General features: G+C 35.6%; 1 protein-coding gene across 1 annotated transcript in view; it reads right to left on the reverse strand.

Annotated features, from left to right (window-relative positions):
* The window catches only part of RNF17 (ring finger protein 17), a 123,875-nt gene that overhangs the window by 27,010 nt on the left and 74,229 nt on the right, over positions 1 to 22,636 (reverse strand). Inside the window, 12 exon segments of the mRNA XM_043996376.1 lie at positions 1,383 to 1,546; positions 10,002 to 10,288; positions 12,296 to 12,411; positions 14,160 to 14,250; positions 15,146 to 15,264; positions 15,454 to 15,549; positions 15,551 to 15,577; positions 15,579 to 15,631; positions 15,806 to 16,017; positions 20,002 to 20,121; positions 22,243 to 22,250; positions 22,429 to 22,542. Coding sequence (XP_043852311.1) covers positions 1,383 to 1,546; positions 10,002 to 10,288; positions 12,296 to 12,411; positions 14,160 to 14,250; positions 15,146 to 15,264; positions 15,454 to 15,549; positions 15,551 to 15,577; positions 15,579 to 15,631; positions 15,806 to 16,017; positions 20,002 to 20,121; positions 22,243 to 22,250; positions 22,429 to 22,542 — 1,407 coding nt within the window.

Genomic DNA, 22,636 nt, shown 5'->3' on the forward strand with positions numbered 1-22,636 from the left:
TTAAATATTAATGTTTAAAGAAAAAGGAATCAAATACTTTTAGGGGAATTTTTACCTCTTGATCCACTCAAAATTAACAAAAGCTCATTATACATTATAGGTTCTGTCCAAATAACAGCAAAAGCAAAAAATAAAAACAATCCACCCCAATAAACAAACCTAAAAAGGGAAAAAAAATGCAAGAGATTTGGCTGCCTAAAGAATATCGGTTATTTTAATGTTAAACCAAATTTAAATATTTAAGTGAGGAAAACAAAGCAGTTCAATCCTAATTAATTTGGTCTCAACTAATATAAAATTTGAGAGGCAGAATGGGATAGTAGAGAGAGCTGGGTTTCGGCAGGAGAGCTGGGTTTAAGTCTAGTCTGTAACACATACAGGCTGCATGGCCATGAACATGTCCCTTAAACTTTCAGTGATGTAGGCAACTCTAAGATAGAGGGACTCAGTGAATATAGTGCTTGATCTGTAGTCATGAAGGCCTGAGTTCAAATCTAGCCTCAAACACTTATTAGCTCTGTGACCCATGGCAAGTAACTTCCGTTTGTTTCAATTTCCCCATAGGGATAACAATAGCACCTACCCCCCCCCAGGTAGGTTGTTTTGGGGGTTGAATGAGATAATAATTATAGAATGCTTAACACAGTGCCTAATGAGATCTCTACCCTTCCCCCTTCCACTTATAGAGAAAGTGCTAGTATGCAATGGTCAAGGAAATTTCCTCCTTTGGGAGTTCCTCAAAACAACAGAATCATAGGCCTGGTTCCCATCTCTATCACTAACATAAAATGCATAGTAATTTAATAAAGATTTTATTTGGGCAGGACTTTGCATTATCTATAAAGATCTTTAAACACAGCAACGCTGAGAGTGAAAATTATTTGACTTGTAGATTTGTATATTTTTCTGTGAAGCCCTGACAAACTTAAAAACATTAGACTTACTGGCTCAGACTTGAGATAAACTAGTGCTCCAAGAAGGAATTATTTATTATTGTTAGTTTTAATGCCTTTTTCCATTTTAACCCACCCAAAGCTAAATTCTCCTAAGGGATTTCCTATCTATTATGTTTAAATAATGTAAATAATTTCAAATTTATACCACAGACAGAACTTTGCTCCAAATTATAAAAATGTAGATTTGAATGGCTCTAGGACTAATGAGGTTAACATAGTGAAAAAAAGAAAAGTCCCTTAAATATAAAGGGTCAACAATTCAGATTGGCTTTCCCTTGGTGTATGTCCTCAGGAAATGATATAATTAAAAAGAAAAATATTCTCAAAAGACACAATTTAAATGTTTAAAATAAAAAATTAATATATGCTTTAAAATGACTAATACTTTAGAATGACTCTAAATCTGTCACCAAAGAACAGACTTACCCTGATAGTTCCACCAACAACTTCCATAACTTTACCTCGATACCACACAGTATCTGATCCTCTTACTGCACAAGGTTCTCCTTTTTTCCAGCAATATGGCTCCAAAAGACCCAGACACTTAAAGTTACTCTGAATTTCATCCATCAATTTTCTGAGCTCAAGTTCTGAGGAAATTTATAACACACAAACCTTAGGAAAATTATTTCAATCTTAATTTTTAATGTACATAAAATCATCACTTTATAATGCGATTGATTATATTAAAATGCCATGAAACAGTAACTAGACCTTTAAAAGTTAGCTCCTATACCCTTAGAATTTCACCCAACTTGTTCAGTCAATCTCTACTAAGTACTTTAAACAGTAGCAATCATTATCTGTATGTATATTAAATACTTAGGAATCTTATATTATCAGATTATACTTAGAAGAGTGCTTTGAGGGGGCAGCTAGGTGGCACAGTGGATAAATCACCCACCCTAGATTCAGGAGGACCTAAGTTCAAATCTGACCTGAGACACTTAACCCTCAATGCCCCAGACAAAAAAAAAGAAAAAAAAAGAAAAGAAAAAGTGTGTTTTGAGAATTGAAGAGTATGTTACATGATTATGTAAGAATTACTAAATGTAAATTAATAAATACTAGATTAACCAGTTCAGTTTAGGCATGATGGATCAAGACCAGCTAAGTAAAACATAATACATGTTATTTTTTGTATGACACCAAAATGCAACACAATCTTGGGGACACAGGCATATAACAAAATCTTGTTAGACAATCTGTTAACCACTAATTATCCCAAAGAGTATTTTCATAATAAATATACAGGAATAATAATGCAGTAAAAGGCAGTGCACAGCGTAGCTGACAGATGGTTTAACTTTGGAATTAGGATGAAATTATAGTTTGGGACCAAAAACGAATGCACACACACTATTCATAATTTTCCCCCCACAGAAATCCTACTTTGATGTCTCACTGTGGCATGATAATGACCCTAGGTTCTCAGGTATGTCTGTAGAGTACAAACTCAGGCAGCGAATACCAAAATGGAACTTTTAAGTAAAGATCCAGGGATGACCAGGGCCTAACCTGAGAGGACAAGTATAAGGAAATTTAGAGATGTTCATCATTAGCAGTTTGGGCATTAGATTAAAAAACTGTTTGGTCATAGTAAATATCAAAAATGAAAATACAAAATGACTGCCAGACTTCTGTGGCCTACTTCTGATTCTTAATGATTATGGCAGAATATTAGACATGGGAACATGATAAGAATGAAATAATTTGTAGAAACATGCATTTAACTGCTGGTACTCTAAACCATCAGATCTTTGTCCAATGACCAAGGAGCAGATATACTACTGGAAGAACTTAACTATGTTAGTACTGACATTTTTTCTATAAATGACAAAAAAAGAAACAAAAATATTTGTAACTAAGTATTAGCAAAATGGTCTTCCAGGAGGACTGGATAAAAGAGTTAGTGGAATTAAATTTCATCTGGTGCCTGAAGGTGAAAGGAGTTATTTCACAGAACTCTCAGTCATAGAGCCCTGTAGTGCTCATGAAAAGCACAAGTGAAAACGAACATATGAAGATAGTTTCAGTCCATAGACCAATATGTTTTAAAAGGAGGGACATGAAAAGTTTAACAAGGTCCTTCAATTCTTGGTGATTTCAAAGCACAGGAGAAAATGGCAAAAAATATAATTTGAGATAAACAAATAAAAAGGGCCTGAGATGTGCCCATAAAACAAGAATACTTTTTTCAAGACAGTGGGAAATGCTGGCCACTCAGTAGACCAAACAGAAAGACAAAAAAATTTTGCTTTAACAAATGCCTACCAAACTGGGAGTCATTTTTGATTTAGCTACTTCTGTCCAATCAGACTAAATACTAATTTGTTTAGTCTAAATAAATTAAAGAAAAAGCCACAATACACACGAATTAGAACATAAAAAGACACAGTATTCACTCAGCCCCAACTAGACCTATTTAAGAAAACTGTTGACTCTGAAAAATGGATAATAAATGAAAAGATTTCTACAGATCATAGCTTTTTAGAAAAAATCAGGGGCAGCTAGGTTGGCACAGTGGATAAAGCACTGGTTCTGGATTCAGGAGGACCTGAGTTCAAATCTGGCCTCAGACACTTGACACTTACTAGCTGTGTGACCCTGGGCAAGTCACTTAACCCCCATTGCCCCACAAAACAAAAACAAAACAAAAAAAAAGAAAAAATCAAATTGATGCAAAATGCCGCTATGATGAGGATCTCAAAAACTGCCTTTACCAAGGAAACAACTGAACTCCAAGCTAAGCAGACACATGGAAGATACTTAATTAGAATACAACTCATCTATGACAGATGATGACTAAAGATTATGAACTGTACTGTTTTCAAAAAATAAAGCATTAAAGGGAATAGAAAAGCATTTAAATGCTTACTATGTGCAAGTACTTATACAGTACATGATATACCGTACTCTCTAAATGCTTCTAAAACAAATAGAATATTAAGATAATTGCTACTCTTATGGAGCTCACATCTCAATTACGGAGACAATGTATTTAAGAGGGTTCATGATTACATTCAGTTCATGGCAGATGAAAACATCAAGTTATCCTTAGGCAGGAAAAGTAGTAGGGGAGTTAACAAGGCTCCAAGGGCTTTGGGGAATATTGGCACAACATGTTCCCTAACCAAGAATTAGGTCTAACAGAGAGAGTGATGAATGGGGGAATCAGTTTCCAAGTGAGAGTAGATGTCCTGTGCTTATCGGGAACTGTATAACTTGGCAGCAGATGGTGCTGCTGGTCTGCCTTATGTCTTCCCATCTACAGTTTAGGGAAGGGGAGGTGGGGAGAGAGGAAGATCCCTAGCTCCCCACTGTGGTGGTTGGTGGAGGTAGCTGGTACCAGTTAGGAACACAAACCCACAGAAAGCTAGCTATGACCCAAGAAGCCATTTCATACTAAGAATACAAGATATAACCATAAAGTGATTAACAGGTTCTACAGACTGTCTACACCAGGGCTTCTTAAACTTTTGCCACTTATTACCCTTTCTTGCCCAAGAAATTTTTATGCAACCCCGGGTATATAGGTATATAAAATAGGTATATATAAAACCTTTTACTCTTGACAAAACTTTCACAACCCCCACATTCACTTATGCAACCCCATATGGGGTTGTGACCCACAGTTTAAGATGCTTTGGTCTAGGGGGCAGCTAGATGGCACAGTGGATATAGCACTGGCCCTGGAGTCAGAAGAACTTGAGTTCAAATCTGGCCTCAGACACTTGACACTTACTAGCTGTGTGACCCTGGGCAAGTCACTTAACCCTCATTGTCCCCTCCCCCCCACAAAAGCAGCTTTGGTCTATACAATATGTATTAGTCTAAGCAACTGGCAAATTCCATGGTTTTCCCTATGGATAGGTAGGTGCAAATCTTTTGAGTGATTATGCATCTCATTTTGGAGGCTCTGAGTAAATGCCATCAAGTGGATAATAATAATATTAATAATAATAATAATGAGGAATGCTCTCTTCCATGACAGTGGCAAACACATTTGGCAAGTTTGTCTCTGTTTCATGCTTTAGTTGATATTGATATTGAGAGGGCTAAACAAGATAATCTTTGTGTTGTTGGAGTTTGCAAAGAATCTTCTTTAATTTTGATACATGTATAGGAGATACCTTTTTGGAAGAGAACTTTTAAGACAGTCTATTGTCCTATCAAATTAATATCTTATTATGGTCAATCAATAAACATGCTGATTCAAACAATTAGCACAATAACATTTTGAATATTTTGCATATCAGAGTCAATATGTAATGGTAAAGATGTATAATTGGATTGGGAAGTGTGGATTCTCAAAGATTATGTTTTGAGAGTATAGGATGTGAAATGTTTTTACAATGATTCAAAGACTTCAAATATGTTTCTAGCAACAGATCATATCTGTTTTGTGAAGATAATTTTTCTTTTTTTTTTTTTTTGGGTGGGGCAATAAAGGTTATGTGACTTGCCCATGATCACACAAGCTAGTGTCAAGTGTCTGATGCCATATTTGAACTCAGGTTTTCCTGAATCCAGGGTCAGTACTTTATCCACTGTGCCACCTAGCTGTCCTTGAAGATGTTTTACTAAGCTCAGCTGCAAGTTTATCACTTGTAGGCTGGCCACATAATTTTTTTTTTGCATTATATGTGGTCCTTTAATTCTGGTATAGCACTTCCCATTTCTAATCTGAGGTGATCTTCATTTGCTTACATAACCTGTGTTAAGCAGTCTGGATGTTGTAAGAGGAAGAAGGATGGATGAGACATCAGCAACTTAGCCAAGGATTCTGGATGGAAGTAGAAGTTTCGGGCATATATACTACAATGTACAAGGCTCAAGGCTCAATTGAGTTCAACACTGAGATAGGAACATTATGGCTCAGTTATTGCTAGGGGATGATTACTGAAACAGAAGGGACTAGTTAAAATTATCTGGAGCATTCAAATGCCACTGTGGTGAATCAAGATCTATTTTCCAGGTGACACAGATGACCGATCCACAAAAGCAGGAACTGCTTTCAGGAGGCTACCTGTACTTGGTTCTTCAGGCCTCCTAGCCAAAGGTAGGCAAAAGATGTGGTGAGTTTTAGAGCTTCCTGCAGGCAGAACACAGTATTGTTTGTGCTGATACATCTTTGCCACAAGTCTTGCTATTGCTGCTATTTTGGGCCCTGTTGTCTGCATTCTGAGGACTTGGCATTGGCAAATCACCTTGCCAGTTTCTTTATCTCCAGTGAAGTACACAGTACAGTCTCAGGAGAATGTCTCTTAAAAAGCTTCGGGGTTTCATTCAGGGCGTTGGCCAATCCATTTCCACGATGATCAGATGTTGACTAGGTTGATTTTCAATGAGCTGATTTTAGCTACCCCCCTTTTCTGAAGCCTGGCTTTGTTGGCTCTGTCCAAGTCATTTGTGACCTTTTGAGTGTGCTAAGACTCTCTGAATTCATCTTTCTGCCACTGGGGAAGAACTGCAGGGGCCAGCAACTCAACGACATTAGAAATTTCCTTCTAGACATCATTATTTGAAGCTGTCTGGGCCTTCATTTTAGTTTTCAACTCTAAGACTTCTTTTTTTTAAAAATCATACCTTTTTATTTGTTTTGTTTTTTGTTTTTGGTGAGGCAATTGGGGTTAAGTGATTTGCCCAGGGTCACACTGCTAGTGTTAAGTGTCTGAGGCCAGATTTGAACTCAGGTCCTCCTGACTCCAGAGCCAGTGCTTTATCCACCATGCCAACTAGCTGCACCAACTCTAAGACTTCTTAAATCAGTCGGCTTTCCTGAATGCCTTCTGAGGTGTCAGGGCTGCCAAAATCCCCAAGATGTGCTTGACAACAGTTTCCTTATTCACAATAACAAAAACTCCTGTGTGACTTGAATTTTGCAAGTGCCTTAAACCCAATTAAAACCAGGAAGCCACGAATGAGTGTCATACAATTGTTTTTATACCCTTAACACTCAACTCAATGACTGGCACATAGTTAAGTGTTGACTAAATGTTGTTTGGCTAGTTGAATATTTTCCCAAACTGCTCTGTGTCCCCAGTGTACTCTAGGACATATCCCTACTGTATTAATCCACCCCAGACAATGTCACATTTATGCTTGTTGATTTATCCCAAGGAGTAAAGTTCTGTGATGCACTGAATTGGATTTAAGTGAGGGAGGGCTGTGCAAGCTCACTACAACCTCACTCTCTCCTCCAAAGCCATCTGGGTCCATGGGCAAGATATAAATCAGGATGACTGAAGATGTCCCTGGCCCCAGCTGTTTTAAGGCAAGCAGGGCCAAGTGACTTGCCCAGGGTAACACAGCTAGTCAATGTCTGAAGTGGGATTTGAACTCAGGTCCTCTTGGTTCCAGGGCCAGTGCTTTATCATTGAGTTACCTAGTTGCTCCTGCTTGTGAGGTATGGACACACAATGTCTCTCTTATAATCATGGCAACCTGTGAAACCAAGAGTGATACCACATGGCTCTCAAGGCTATAACACCACTTTCCAATTCTGTGATGACTGTGGCAGAGTAGAGAAAAAGTGGGTAGACAATACTAAGAATTAAGACAATTTAAAAAACACCTGTAAGCACTAACTTAGCTATTCCTACTAATACTAATAAATGGGAGTTCCTTTTCCAGCAACCAGGTTGTCAACATACTCTGCCAGAACAGAACTGTATCTTTTTTTTTTTTAGTGAGGCAATTGGGGTTAAGTGACTTGCCCAGGGTCACACAGCTAGTTAGTGTTAAGTGTCTGAGGCCGGATTTGAACTCAGGAAGATGAGTCTTCTGGTCTCCAGAACCAGCATGCTATCCACTGTGCCACCTAGTTATCAGGTACTCCTGAGTCCAGGGCCGGTGCTCCACAGCGCCACCTAGCTGGCCCAGAACTGTATCAATTATGACAACCTTGACGACCTTCTCAAACATAGAAAAAAGGAAGTTACAGTTTAATGGAAGGATAGTCTGTCTTTTCTTTAGAGGGGCAAATGAAGGAGCTGGTAGAATTGTTTTTATCGTGTATCTAAGGGTAATAAGAAACACTTCTTGGGATATCTGGTCTTCTTGTACTTCAGTGTTCATGACTCACATTTGCAAAAAAGGCTACCATGAGAACTGCAGCTTCTGTGCCAATATCTGTTACAGAGGATGAAGAAGTTCCTCTAAGAACTTCTTTTGTTGCTGTTTAGTCATTTTCCAGGCATCTAACTCTTTGTGACTCCATTTGGGGTTTTCTTGGCAAAGACACTGGAGTGCTTTGCCAATTCCTTTTCCTGCTCATTTTACAGATGAGGAAACTGAGACAAACAGGGTTAAGTGACTTGCCCAGGGTCACACAGCTAGTGTTTGAGGCCAGATTTGAACTCAGGAAGATGAGTCTTCTGGTCTCCAGAATCAGCATGCTATCCACTGTGCCACCTAGTTATCCTGAGATTTTGTTAAGATTTCCCTAATTCAATCAATTTATATTTTGATACTTGGTAACTTCAATGCAAAAAGTAGGTAAAGCTGACAATCTTTTTTTTTTTTTTTTGGGTGAGGCAATTGGGGTTAAGTGACTTGCCTAGGGTCACACAGCTAGTAACTGTTAAGTGTCTGGGGCCGGATTTGAACTCAGGTCCTCCTGACTCCACAGCTGGTGCTCTATCCACTGTACCACCTAGCTGCCCTGACAATCTTTTAAAAAGTTGGAAAATATGGTTCAAGAAAGCAAATAATAAATAAGCGAAGCCAAATAGTTGTAGATTTATAAAGAACCAGAAAATACTGGCCATGAACAACAGCGAATAAAATATCATAAAAATAAATATGATTACATTTTAATAGATACTAAATACTTGTTAGTGATGGGGAAGTCACTGCTGATTCAACAATGTAGCCAGACTATAAGACCTGTTAGAGTTAAGATAAAAATGAATGCAAAGCTAGAAGAATAAACATGAAAAGACATGGCATACAATGAAGATGCTTTTTATTTAAACTATTGCTAAAAATGAGAAATGGGTGTAATCAAGGAAATCAACAGCAATTATGACCAGTTCATATAGAAATTTAACCCATGTAGATCAATTACGATAACAATGAGATCAAAAGAATCTAAAAAATTGCTTTAGTGAGCAAATATTTGACTAACTTGCCAAGTAGAAAGATAAGGAAGCCTGTCAACAGTGGTTTGGAACATAAATTCACAAGTAAAATCTTATGTAGAAGAATGGCAGAAAATTACGAGCAGTATTGCCTCATAAATTAGCAGAAAGCAATGGTGAGAGAAAAAAGTTGAAAGAAAGCTTTGATATAAAGGACAGTGGAAAAAATGATGACATTTCATAGTATCATGATGTTTTACACTTTGGAGAATAGTTTAGCTACAATTTTAAATGTTGTATTTCCCCGTTATCCTAAACACATATGTACATGTATAAATACATATATGAAATTATACCTAACAAAAACAGCAAATTATTTTAATTTTAATTAAGTCCTTTGTTACAAAGATATCTCAATATAACAAAGACAATTGAGATAATTAACTTGCTAATTATATACATTTTTATAGAACCAAGAAAAACATGCTAATAGAGATCATTCCCTTAAAGAAGTAAATTTAAAGTTTAAAAAAGTATTCAGACTCTGGTCAAAGTGGATAAATTAAGGCTACATAATACAAGTAGAAGATAATACTATATGCAAGAAAGGATTCTGTGAATAATAAAATGATAAATAACACATTTCTAAGTGTTTGTATTTGAAACTGAATTTTTTTTTTAGTGAGGCAATTGGGGTTAAGTGACTTGCCCACGGTCATACAGCTAGTAAGTGTTAAGTGTCTGAGGCCAGATTTGAACTCAGGTACTCCTGAATCCAGGACCGGTGCTCTATCCACTGCGCCACCTAGCTGCCCCGAAATTGCATTTTAACATCTAATTACATCCAAGTGTAAAGTATACTTATAAACTGGTTAAAAACAATAAATGGTTAAAACTAAAGTGATGAAATCTAAATCCATGACCTTTAAAGTGAGAGCTTAGTATTCCGTATTTGCCTTACCTGATGATTTTGGTACCACATATATAGTTCCATCATCACCAATGCAGCTTACTACTGCCTCAAATACTTTCATGTTAGGAATAACTGGTGGTTTGTAACATCCCCCGGTTCTTGGGTCAAGCACTGTCTTCTTTATGTCAGATACCTTGTGTTCACTGATAATAACATTAACCTTGTTGGGTTCAAAAGGAGATGTGGTATACTTAGCCAATCCCAGACTCTCTTGTTCCATAGGGATGTCAAGAATCTTCTCAGAGAGTGAATCACTTTTATTAATTTTGTCAACTCTGTAAGGTCCAAAAAATAGTTTATTTAACTGTGAGTAAAACAGCATAAATATAAAGGTATAGAAAATATACACACAAAAAATCTACAGATAAATCAAAATTTTAAACATGTTTTTATGTGACAATATGCCAAATGAACTGTAACTGGCATAGTTACTGATTCAGTCATAATAAAACTATTTAAATCATTAGCATAATACTGATTCAACCACCAGAACAATTTCACTTATTCTACTATGCTCTATTATTTTGCATCATGTGGCATTTTCTGAGACTTCGAAAGCCTTTTAAACTTAAACTGTTAACCCCCATGTCAATTATATGAAGTAAAAAGTTTTCCCCAATTTTAAAGTTTTGGTCCAAGAAGTGATTTCTGCAGGGCTACTTTTTAAGACTATATAAATCAATGAATTAGTAAGTAAGGACTATGTATATATTGTGTGCAGATAAACCATATAGTTATACTGGGGTTATAAAATGAAAGAATTCCTCTCTGAAGTTTGTATTCTACTTGGGGAAATAAATAGAATACATGAAATAACAAACCCCATGAATTTACTTTTGTACTTGCTGCCTAAAATGACTTCTCCCACCCAAAATTTAAAGAAGATTAAAAAAAATTCCCATATAATTTCTTCCTCAACTTCCCCTTCCCCCCTTGAGAAAGGAACTGAAGTGACATCATGAACAAACAGATTTAAACAGTAACTTCTGATTACTTTTTCTTTAACTCAATTTTTCTAAGACCTTTTTTTGCATCAAATCGAATGATCTTGGTTTCAGTCAGAAGAGGCAAAAAGTTAAGTTAGAGTAGCAACAACCACTCAGCTGGAGGAAGAATAATTCAATATTTAGTTGTAATGATTGGAATGATGCCACCTACTGGAGACTTACTATAGGAAAGCTCCACCATGAGGAAAATGCCTCAGAGGGCAAGGCCATGTGGCTTTTCCTTGGCATCAGGAAGTGATGTTTGCTCATGGGTGCTGTCTATCAAGGCTACCAACCAATCAACTTGAGGAGCCTCCTATTTTCTGGGAGGAGACAGGAAGGAGGAAAGAGGGCCTGTGCGGAGAGCTCTCTCTCTTTTTGGGTTCTTGACTTGATGGTGGTGGGGGCGGCAGAGGACTTCACAGGAAAGATGAGGAAAGATAGGAATGCCAGGCTGTTGGAATTCTGTTCTCAATCTTTTTCTTTCTATTTTTCAATAAACCCTTAAAAACCTGAACTCGTTTTATCAGTGATTTTAGTCAGTTTCCCCCAAAACTGGGGGAACAGATTAGAATCCACCTTTAGAATCTTAAATTACACATAGTCTTCTCCTTCTCTATACATAGAGAACTGACTCCCTCCCATCTTGTCTGGGATGGAGAGCCACTGTGGCAACAAATGAATTATGAGCAGCCAGTGGACATACTTTATTTATAAGAAAGGTCCTTAAACCCTAAACATGATACTTTAAAAGGAAATCATAAAAGCAAATATCACTATGCTCCTCTTCCCTATCCATATTTCTCCTGCACATACTGAGTATCCATTGTAATTCTTCATTTAAAGCATTCTTCTATTTAAGCAGAGATACTTCTAATCCCTTTCTGGAGATCATGGAGATGATTTTAGAATGAAAATATTAGGGAAAAGAAGGGATGTTATGTGAATAAATATGGTAGTGGAGACTATTCAATTGAACTCATCATAGAAATGATGAGTGTCTACCGGGCAGAGAACTCTGTGATAAGCTGAAATTACTGAGAGTGCTGAATTGAAGAATAATATTCAGTTCAGAATGAAGTTTCTTCATGGCTCAAGATTTGGTTTATAATCAATCTACTAATATGGTTTATTCTAAAATATGAGGCATATGCAATACAACTTTTTATGTAACATATATAACACATATATAAAATACTGCACATCCAAGTACATATAAGAAATTAAAAGATAAGAAAGGAAATTTTAGGAAATGTTTCTATCATAACATTAACCGCCTCCCACAAACTTCCATACCTTCTTTTCCTCAAAGCCAAACCCTTTTTAATCAGATAGTTAGAAATATCAATACATTGTCCTTTTTCATCTCTGCATAAAATTTTCACAGGCAGTGGCCATGTTGTTTGGTTTTCCTAGAACATAAGATCAGAGAAATCATGGAGCTGGTTTTCTTACAGACAATTATACTGACGACAAGTTTTTTGTCCCCCTTTATCACTATCTTATAATTTAACATACCAGAAAGGGCTACACTCAAAGTCACAAGATGTTAGGCAAGCTGTGTGTAACAAAGATGAAAAAAGGTACATTTTTTCCAAACAAGAGACATTTTTGGTGCCATCATAAAGTTGTTAATATCTGTTTTGTACACCCCAGATTAAGTAAAGTTTACAGAAAAAAGCACTGGTATTAGAATCCCTTAATAACAGGTATTAAGAGTCATTGGGCAGCATGTTTCTTTAACTGTTTGCCAGGAAAGCTTCAAACACTGGTAAAAATTCCAAGAATATAAATTTACTACCAAGAAATTAGAAACCTAAACCCTAAAAAGAAGAGGAAAAAATTCCAAGATATAAACCATAAGCTGTTAAGTTTCTCTATTCTCCTATGTTCATGGCAACTTGGAGGCTACAAACTAATTTTTCCTCAAGCTATTTAAACTTCTGAGAGGTGACCTATGCAGTAGATGGAGGCTAGGCTTAAAATCAGGAAGACCCGAGTTCAAGTCCAGTGCCTGACATCTAATAGCTGTGTGACCATAGGGCAAATTACTTAACCTCTCAGTGCCCCCGGCAATTCTCTAAGACTAGAAATTACAGGTAAATTTGTCAATCTGTATTAACAGTGAATGTTTCTATATCAGAACTTGCGCACACTAATGAAATCACAGGTCTGAATAAAAAACAAATAAACCTCTGATATGCCAATTATTCTTCAAAAAGGCCAAGAACTACATCTAAAGACACACACCTGTCTATCTTCTTTCTAGTATGTTGGAAGTCACAGAAGTGATCTAAGTTCAAAAGAGGTAAATTTTCCCTCTAAAGAACAGGAGAGTAAGAACCATTTAGAGTTTCTAACACAGGGGGCAGCTAGGTGGCACAGCAGATAGAGCACTGGCCCTGGATTCAGAAGGACCCGATTTCAAATTTGACCTCAGACACTTGACACTTACTCACTGTGTGACCTTGGGCAAATCACTTCACCCTCAGTGCCCAACCAAAAAACCAAACCAAACCAAACCAAACCAAAGAGTTCTAACACCATTAATCCAATAGATGGTAGGTTTTAAAATTTTTAAAAAACGGGGGGTGGCTAGGTGGCGCAGTGGATTAAGCACCAGCCCTGGATTCAGGAGTACCTGAGTTCAAATCCAGCCTCAGAAACTTAACACTTACTTAGCTGTGTGACCCTGGGCAAGTCACTTAACCCCCATTGCCCCGCCCCCCCCAAATTAAAAAAAAATGGAGTTAACTGGCATTTGGAAGAGTTGAAAGGCAGAATTATTTTTTAAAAATTCAGAAAGTTCTCTTACCATGCCACAAGATAAATAAGTTACTGTATGTATTTTAACTGAATGTTTTATGGTCATTCTACAATGTGTTGGGTAATATTCTTCTGTTAGAAATTAAGCCTGATTAGGTACACCAGATTTGCATGAGACTTAGGCAAAGTAATCCCAAATAGCATCTATTCTACATTTATTATTTAAGTTGCTAACTGAAGAATACAGCATTTTAGAAACTTATTCTTTTTGAAAAAATGAAAAATAACATTTACAAATAACTGAAGTTTCATTTCTTTCTCTATAATGTTAAATTGTAAATATTTCCTGACCAAAATATAAATAATGTTCATATTTCTTTCAGTTGCTATAGACCTGTATGATTATAGATGCTACAGCTCCAGTGAGGTAAAATGAAAGACAGTCACAAGCTGTTGCTGTCCACTTGTCACTTCCACCAGTTGGTCTCTAAAATAAAAAAGAAAAAGAAAAAGAATAGAAGAAATGTAACCTTCAAATAACAATACTGAATTTTAAGTTAAGTGTACCTAGCTTACCTACACTTTAGAATTATCCTTCAAAACTTGTACCTAAGGATTTATGTACTGCTGCTGTCCAATACAGTTTTCGAATTCCTCTTTTAAGAATTTTTTAGTTTACAGTTTGGCAAAGCAAATCAGTTCTCATTACTTGAATGAGATTTTTTTTCTCCTCAAAAGCATTAGCAGAATATAAGCCCATTGTACATATAGGCATTTTGCTGTTCTGACTGTATTCCAGGGCTTAGAGCATAGTACCTTACAACTAGTAGATTAATGTTTGTTAGAGCTGAAGTTTTTGTTAAATGCTTCTCTCTCTCTGTTGATTATTTCTTATCTATACTGTATATAGCTTGTCTGCATATATTTATTTGCATGTTGTCTCCCCCATTAGAGTGTAAGCTCCTTGAGGAAGGACTATCTTTTACCTGTTTTTGTATCACCTGTATATAGTATATGATTTTATTATAGTATGTTAAACATATAGTAGGTGCTTAATAAATGTTGAGCAATTGATTTTAAAACTATATTTTTCTGTATTCATCTTCTAAATTTGTTCTTAAAGTTCTCCAAAATTTTGAATGGTTTTAATTTACATAGATTAAATATTTACAAAATAAGAATGCTGGCAAGAGTCTTGAGCAAGTTATAAACTTTTTAAGTTTTAGTTATCCATAAAATGAAAGAGTCCACCTAGATGAGTTCAAAGGTTCTTTCCAATTATCAATCTATTATTTTATGCAATACCAAAACAGAAAAATCAAGTACGAAGTATTTAAAAATATAAATTAATTTTTAATAGTAATTTTAGAAACAGGCTACCTTATATCAACAAGAGAACATTCCAAAGCTAGTCTTCTTGTTGTCTTCAGATTTTCTTCAAGTTTTCTTAGGCAGTCAACATTTACTGTTACTTTAATACCAAAGTCATAAAGCATGACCTACAGAAAAAAATATACTTGATGTCAAAACGTAAAAGCTTTTTGTAAAAGTTTCACAAAAGTTGGATATATGTGATGAAACAAAAAAATCAAGGAAATCTTGTAAACATGCAATACTACAGGAAATTTAAATCACTCACTAGAAATATATTTGCAAGAGAGATCATGACTCACTAATGAAACATTTACCTCTACCAATGTTGCTGAAATTATCTTGATGATCTGGCCTCTTCGCCACTGTTTTATCTCAGCCATCTGAACAGCACAATACTTATTAATTTCCCACCATAACTGGCTCACATTTTGAGTTTTCCATAAGCTGTTGTCATCTTTTCCTGTAAACTATATATAAGGTTAACATATTTAGCTTTGGTAGTTCTTTTTAATAACAGACTCTGGCAGAGAATTCCTTTGCTACTCAGATATGTTTCATTACTTCATTTTTTTGTCAATTAAAGTATAGAAAATACAAATTATTTCTTTATCCCATAGGTGATTCTATGTTAAATACACTGTTGTACCTATTAAGTAGGGTCTCTGCTGACAGCTGTTGCCACATAAATCTTCTCTGGAGACACAACATTAGAGATCTGCACAGGAATTTCCCCTTGTTATGAAGTAATTGTATATCCTGATCCTCCAGAAGTTTTGTAACCAAAAGAATTTGAGTTATTTGTTTCAGTTGAAATTATTTCTTCAGGAGAAGGATCCCACACTTCATCATACTTTTTACAATTATCTTTTAGGGTAAATCTAGAAATAACATGTTATTAAAAATGTGTGTGGCATTTGCTTTTCTCTAATTGTAGACTAAAATAACCAAATCAAAAGATGAACAAGTTTTAACTGAGGAAAGCAAGTAATTTTACAATATATCAAATCATATTTAGCTTTCCTGAAGTTAACTGACCCTCCTTCTCAAAACAGCTATAACCTAATACCACAGTAAGAACATAAGAGTAGGGCAGCTAGGTGGCACCAGCCCTGGATTTCAGGAGGACCTGAATTAAAATCTGGCCTCAGACACTTGACACTTACTAGCTGTATGACCCTGAGCAAGTCACTTAACCCTCACTGTCCTGCAAAAACAAAAACAAACAAAAAGAACACAGAGTAAACTTTTAATCCTAACAAACTGAAAACCACAACTTTTATATTTCTTTCTTTCTTTTGGTGGGGGCCAATGTGTCTGAGGCTGGATTTGAACTCAGGTCCTCCTGAATCCAGGGCCAGTGCTTTAGTCCACTGTGCCACCTAGCTGCCCCAGGGCTGTCTTTTAAAAAAAAAAACAAGTTATATATTTCAAGAATTAGCACTGATAAGTTATTAGAAGTCTATTAATAAATTCTCCTTTCCTCCCAAAAACAAGATTGGGGAGTAATCAAGCAGTTTATTTTGCTTGGTAAAACCTAACAATTTAAATCCTAAGTTTTTTTTGTAGGCTAACAGTAGTGGCAATTCCTACTTACTCAAAATTTGAAAGGGAACTGATAATCAATAGGACCCTGGCAAGTCACTTAACTTTTCAGTTTCCGTAGCTATAAAAATGAGGTCCTTTGAATAGATGCCTCTACAATTCCTTCCAGTTCTAAATATATAATTCCTATAAAATTACTACCGCTATCACAAAAAGAAATTGAAGAGACAATATGTGAACCGTACCTCTCTGTCCTTGCCTACAAATCCAATATTGCAGTATGTTTAGATTAATTTTCTAGTAACAAAATAAGGCATAGTAGAGACAAATAGAATTTTTATATTTTTATTCCTTTGGGTTAAAGAATTCTTCCCCAAACAAATTTCTTCCATGCCCCAAAACCAGGAGGAGGAGCTAATACCTAGAGATGATAAACCTGAGATGAAAACTTTTTCACCAGGCTACAGAGCTGGTTGAAACCAACAATATGAAATATTAACATAAATAAATGTTAAGCCTTGCATTTAGATTAAAATTTTATCCAAAAATCAGTTGTACAAGTATAGGTTGAAGAAAACTTTGACAATTGTTTACATTTAAGATTCAAACATTCATCTCCAACTTTATTTGAGCGAATGTGATGTTGGCCCCACCCCCAAAAGAAGCATACACAATCTTAAGATGAAATAATAGAAGCATAGGATTCATGGATACAATAGTTCTTCTGTCATCTACTACTTTAACTGAATTAGTAAGGTCATTAATGTTCTGAAGAGGTCAACTTAACATCAATCTTTGTGACATAAAAGGCAGCATTTGAAAAGGCTGTTTTCCTACACATCCTTCAAAAATAAGTGGCACGTAAACTATTCATAGGAGCATTTTCTTGTAGTAACAAAAGACCAAAGAAAAATGAGAGTACTCACTGAATGGGTAGACAAAATATGGCATATAAATGTGGGAGAATAAAAATCAATATGAGGAAATTCATAAAAATATGGAAATTTTTTTATTAACTGATACAGAATGAAGGGAAGTTTAATTAGGATAATACCATAAATAATGTAAATGAAACAATATTAAGACATTAGAAATCAGATTAAATTTAATTTTAATGATATATAATGAAAATAATAATATATGTAATGTAATGCAAAATATTTAATGTTATTGCATTAACAATAATGAAACGTATGTCCTTCTTTTTGGTGGAAATAGTTATGGAATGAGAGGACCTGGGTTCAAACTCCTAGGGCCTCATAAAATGGAAGTAGCATATTAGTAGAGACCCTCTAAGGTCCCTGGCAATTCTTGCTCTGTGACCCTATAAATGAACAATTAAGGTATGGGTGTGAAATTCTGTCTTTGTTACCCCCTGCTTGCTGTTTTCAGCTGGTTCTGCTTAAACTGTTCTTTGTTATAAAGACGATTTCTATAAGAGGGTAAGTGTTTGAAGAAGTGAATATGTATGAAATATAAAAAATATCAATTAACATTTTTAAAAATCAGAGAGAATGCTGCTTGGAGCCTACATATTCCCATCCTTCCTTCCTGGACTACTTAGCTAGATAGTAATTGTAGACTTAAAACTCAGTGGTGAGTCAGCAGGGTGACATGGCAGCCAAAAGAGAAGCAATGGGAGTAGTTTGCACAATCAATTCACATCTAGAGCACAGTGTTTGCTCTATGGCACCACATTTAAGGAAGAAAAATTAGAAACTTGAGTACATTTAGAGTACTGAAAGAATTTTGTAAAGAAATATTTTTCTGACAATTTTAACTATACAATTTGTTGCTGTTCAGCAGTGTGTTGACTCTGTGACCCCATCTGGGGTTTTTTCTTGGCAGATAGCTGGACTGATTGTCTATTTCCTTCTCCAGCTCATTTTTTATAGATGAGGAACTAAAGCAAACAGGGTTAAGTGACTTGCTCAGAGGTCACACATCTAAAAAGTGTCTGAGGTCAGATATGAACTCAGAAAGATGAGTCTTCCTGACTCCAGGCCCACCTGTCAACCATACAATAGCTTAGTGTATGGGAGTCAGAAGACCCCAACTGGATTAAGTTCCCTTTTTTGTCATTTATTTAGTAACCTCAACAAGTCACCTGACTTTTTTTGGCATGGAGTGCAGAAGACCCAAGTGGCCTTAGACACTTGGGAGCTGTGTGACTGCAGGCAAGTCACTTAACCTCTGTCTGCCTCTGATTCCTCATCCATAAAATGAATATAAAAAGAACACCTACCTCTCAGTGTTGTGAGGATCAATTGAAATATCTATAACGCACTTTGCTAACCTTAAAATGTTGTTGTTGTTGACTTCTGAGTCTCAAGTTAGCTCGTCTATAAAAAAGAGGTTGGACTAGAAGGGTGAAGAAACAGTATATCTCTCGGCTATACAATTTAGGTGATCTTTACCTTGTTCACTCTGGGTTAGTTCAATTCTTGCTTAGTACCCTAATGGAAGACCTATTTTTTTCTCTTGACATACCATAATGAAGTATTGAGAAGATACTTTAAAAAATATTACAATTCAGTTCAGACTTAGTTTGCTTCTACTGTTAATAATTCCTTTTTCCTTTAATATTCTTTTTTTTTTTTTTTTGCGGGGGCAATGGGGGTTAAGTAACTTGCCCAGGGTCACACAACTAAGTAAGTGTCAAGTGGCTGAGGCCGAATTTGAACTCAGGTACTCCTGAATCCAGGGCCAGTGGCTTCATTCACTGCAACACTTAGCTGCCCCTAATATTTTTTTAATACTGTTTGTGCTTCATGTGTTCAAAGCAAAGGTCACAACTTCAATGCTTTAAGAAAAAGTTTATATGATATGCTTTTCTAAATTGTCCAAATAATGTTTTATTTCCCTTATTTTTTCTATGATCAAAACTATACTGTTGTTAGCTTTAATAGACTGACATCACAGCGGATTACTTAAATGTTATTGCTCACTTTCATTCAAAATGGTGACGATTTCAAAACAGATACTGTCTTAGTGATTTTAAAGTGTACCAACCCTAACAAAATGTTTTGAAAAAATAGTCGAAAGTTTTTTTAAAAAGTGACAAAATGATCAAGAACTTATATTAAATATTCACAATTAAAAGCAGTAAAGTCTAATGGATAGAAAGCTAACCCTAGGACTAGGATGACCTGAGGTCAAGTCCTACCTCTGGCACACATTGTGGCATGTAATCTGAGCAAGTCATTTGGGTTTTCTCTTCAAGGAGCTCTCTATGTAGAAGTTATAGATCAGGATCCCCCTCAAAATCCAGCAAATACCACATATGCTTATTAGCTATTAATATTAAAAAGTATACTCACCCTAGCTCATAAGATGCTAACCCTTCTTTAACTAGCTGGCTATTAACACTGTTTGGTATCATTCCAGGAGAACTGATAGAATCAAATAGCTCAACAGATAGCACATTGTCTTCCAAATTTCTGTAAAACCAAGAAGATAATTTGGGGAAAAAAATTTTATTTGAATAAACTATTGTAGTTATTTTCATTATAGTATGTATATTTTGAAAAAATCTTATATATTTAGAAACATTACTAAGTAAAAAACATGCTCTTCAGAAGGCTATTAAAGTGAATATTGCTAGGGAGAGAGCTGTACAAAAAGTTCAATATCACTCATAAAAATAGCTATTTTGTACTCTTAACTCCATAGACAATTTTGTGTTTTCCTCTACAAATTGCAAGGGGACTTTTCTTTCTTTTTTTTTTTAGTGAGGCAATTGGGGTTAAGTGACTTGCCCAGGGTCACACAGCTGCTAAGTGGTTAAGTGTCTGAGGGCTGGCTTTGAACTCAGGTACTCCTAACTCCAGGGCCAGTGCCCTAGCTGCCCCTGGGACTTTTCAAAATTAAAAAAAAAAAAAACCCTCTAAGAAGAATGGAAATTTATTTAGGGGTTGATACCATTTATTTTAAAGACCAGTTTCTATTTCAGTTTCTCAGAAGGACAGGTAAGGAAAACTAATTCTTAAAACAGAATTATAGGGGCAGCTAGGTGGCACAGTGGAAAGAGCCCGCCCTGGAATCAGGAGTACCTGAGTTCAAATCTGGCCTCAGATGCTTAACACTTACTAGCTGTGTGACCCTAGCAAGTCACTTACCCCAATTGCCTCACTAAAAAAAACAAAAACAAGAACAGTATCATATTTGTACTTCTCAAAACTTGTAGCAGTAACTGTTCATTAGAAAGTCTAAATATGTAAAAGCCTTAATTAGAAGCCTTAATTTCCTGGATTTCTTTTCCATCCATAATGAACTTTTATAAGAAAGCATTAAATTACGAAGGCTTTTCTTTCAAATGTAAAAAAATGACAAAAATTTCAAAGATCGTCTTAGAGTTTAATAAATATTTATTCCATCTCCTATGCCTTTCATACTGTTTTGAATGATAATGATGACTCCTTGGGCACTGAGTTGTTGTTGTTGTTTTTTTTTTTTGGTGAGGCAATGAGGGTTAAGTGACTTTCCCAGAGTCACACAGCTAGTAAGTGTCAAGTGTCTGAGGCTGGATTTGAACTCAGGTCCTCCTGAATCCAGGACCAGTGATTTATCCACTGCGCCACCTAGCTGCCCAGCACAGAGTTATCTGATCAAAGTTTATGGCTGCAATAACCATAACAACCCTACAGCCATCACTGTAAGGCAAGAGAGTATCTAATACGTTTGAGATAGTCAACAAAAGATTGAAATAAATTTTTTACTTATTACCTAGTGAAAAAGTAAATGAAACTAACAAAACATTCATAACCAAGTATTACAATGTCACTATGATACATTTCTAGTTTAATTTCTGATAGGAATAAAGGAGACTATACTCATATTTTCACTTTGCAAATCTGTAAAATCCCACTGTAGCAACTAATATTGCAAAGCATTCTGGAACCACCAAGTTATTTCCAAGCATCCTTGTAGTGGCTCATAGTAATAATACATTACTGATCAGCTTAAAAAGAAATAATTTCTTCTAACAATCTATACATAATTCTCTCTACCTCTTTCTGACTATTGTTTTTACTTCCTTCTGTTCCTCTAAGCCAGCAGTGTAAAATTAAAAATAGAAACAGGGGTCACTAATCCATATACAAAGATCCCTGTGGGCTGAATATTGACTTAATTTTAAAATCTAATTTTATCTATCTTTCGTTGTATTTTTATTTACTTTGTTATATATTTCCCAGTTACATTTTAATCTAGTTTGGGTGGCACTTGGGAAGCATCATAGGTCACATATTTGACACTTCTGTTCCAATGCATCTGCTTCCAACCTCCTGTCTCCAAATTTCCCATTTATGCTTCTGGCTTGCATTAAAGTTTATATTTATTAATTCTGCCCCCAAAGTATTGCTTATCTCCCTTGGTGGTGGTCCCTAAGGAGCAAGAAGCTCAATTTATTGCCTTTGTCAGAGGTGTGTCAAGGCCAAATATTAAAACTGAAGGTTCACTAGTATCATAGATCTATACAAAGATGAAATACAATTCTGTTGTAGTCTAATAGAATAATTTTGATGCAGACCAATAGAACTTTAGAATGATAATGATCAAACTTAATAACCTAATTCTGTAGTCTTTCATGCCTGGGTTAAAATCTTCTAACATACAGAGAGAATCTTTGTCTTTTTTGTACTTTAAAAGCAAATTGAAATGTTTTATCATATAAAGTACTCAAATTAAAAAGAAATGTTTGTATTATTTCTAGTGACACACACACATAAAGATAGCTTACTGATGACTGAACATGTCATAAATTTATCATGTGTCATTTCTTCAAACTTTTCATTTGCTTCTTTACACCATTGCTTGTTTTTTTTTGAAGGTTCAATATGTGCCAATTTGCATTTAATTGCCTGTGTCAAATAAAATTCCCATGGTTAAAACAGTATCTTGTATTCATTTCCAACAATATGTTAGGATTACAGTAAAAAAATTATATCATTTGGT

The sequence above is a fragment of the Dromiciops gliroides genome, chromosome 3, assembly GCF_019393635.1.
Source record: "Dromiciops gliroides isolate mDroGli1 chromosome 3, mDroGli1.pri, whole genome shotgun sequence".
NCBI lineage: Eukaryota > Metazoa > Chordata > Mammalia > Microbiotheria > Microbiotheriidae > Dromiciops > Dromiciops gliroides.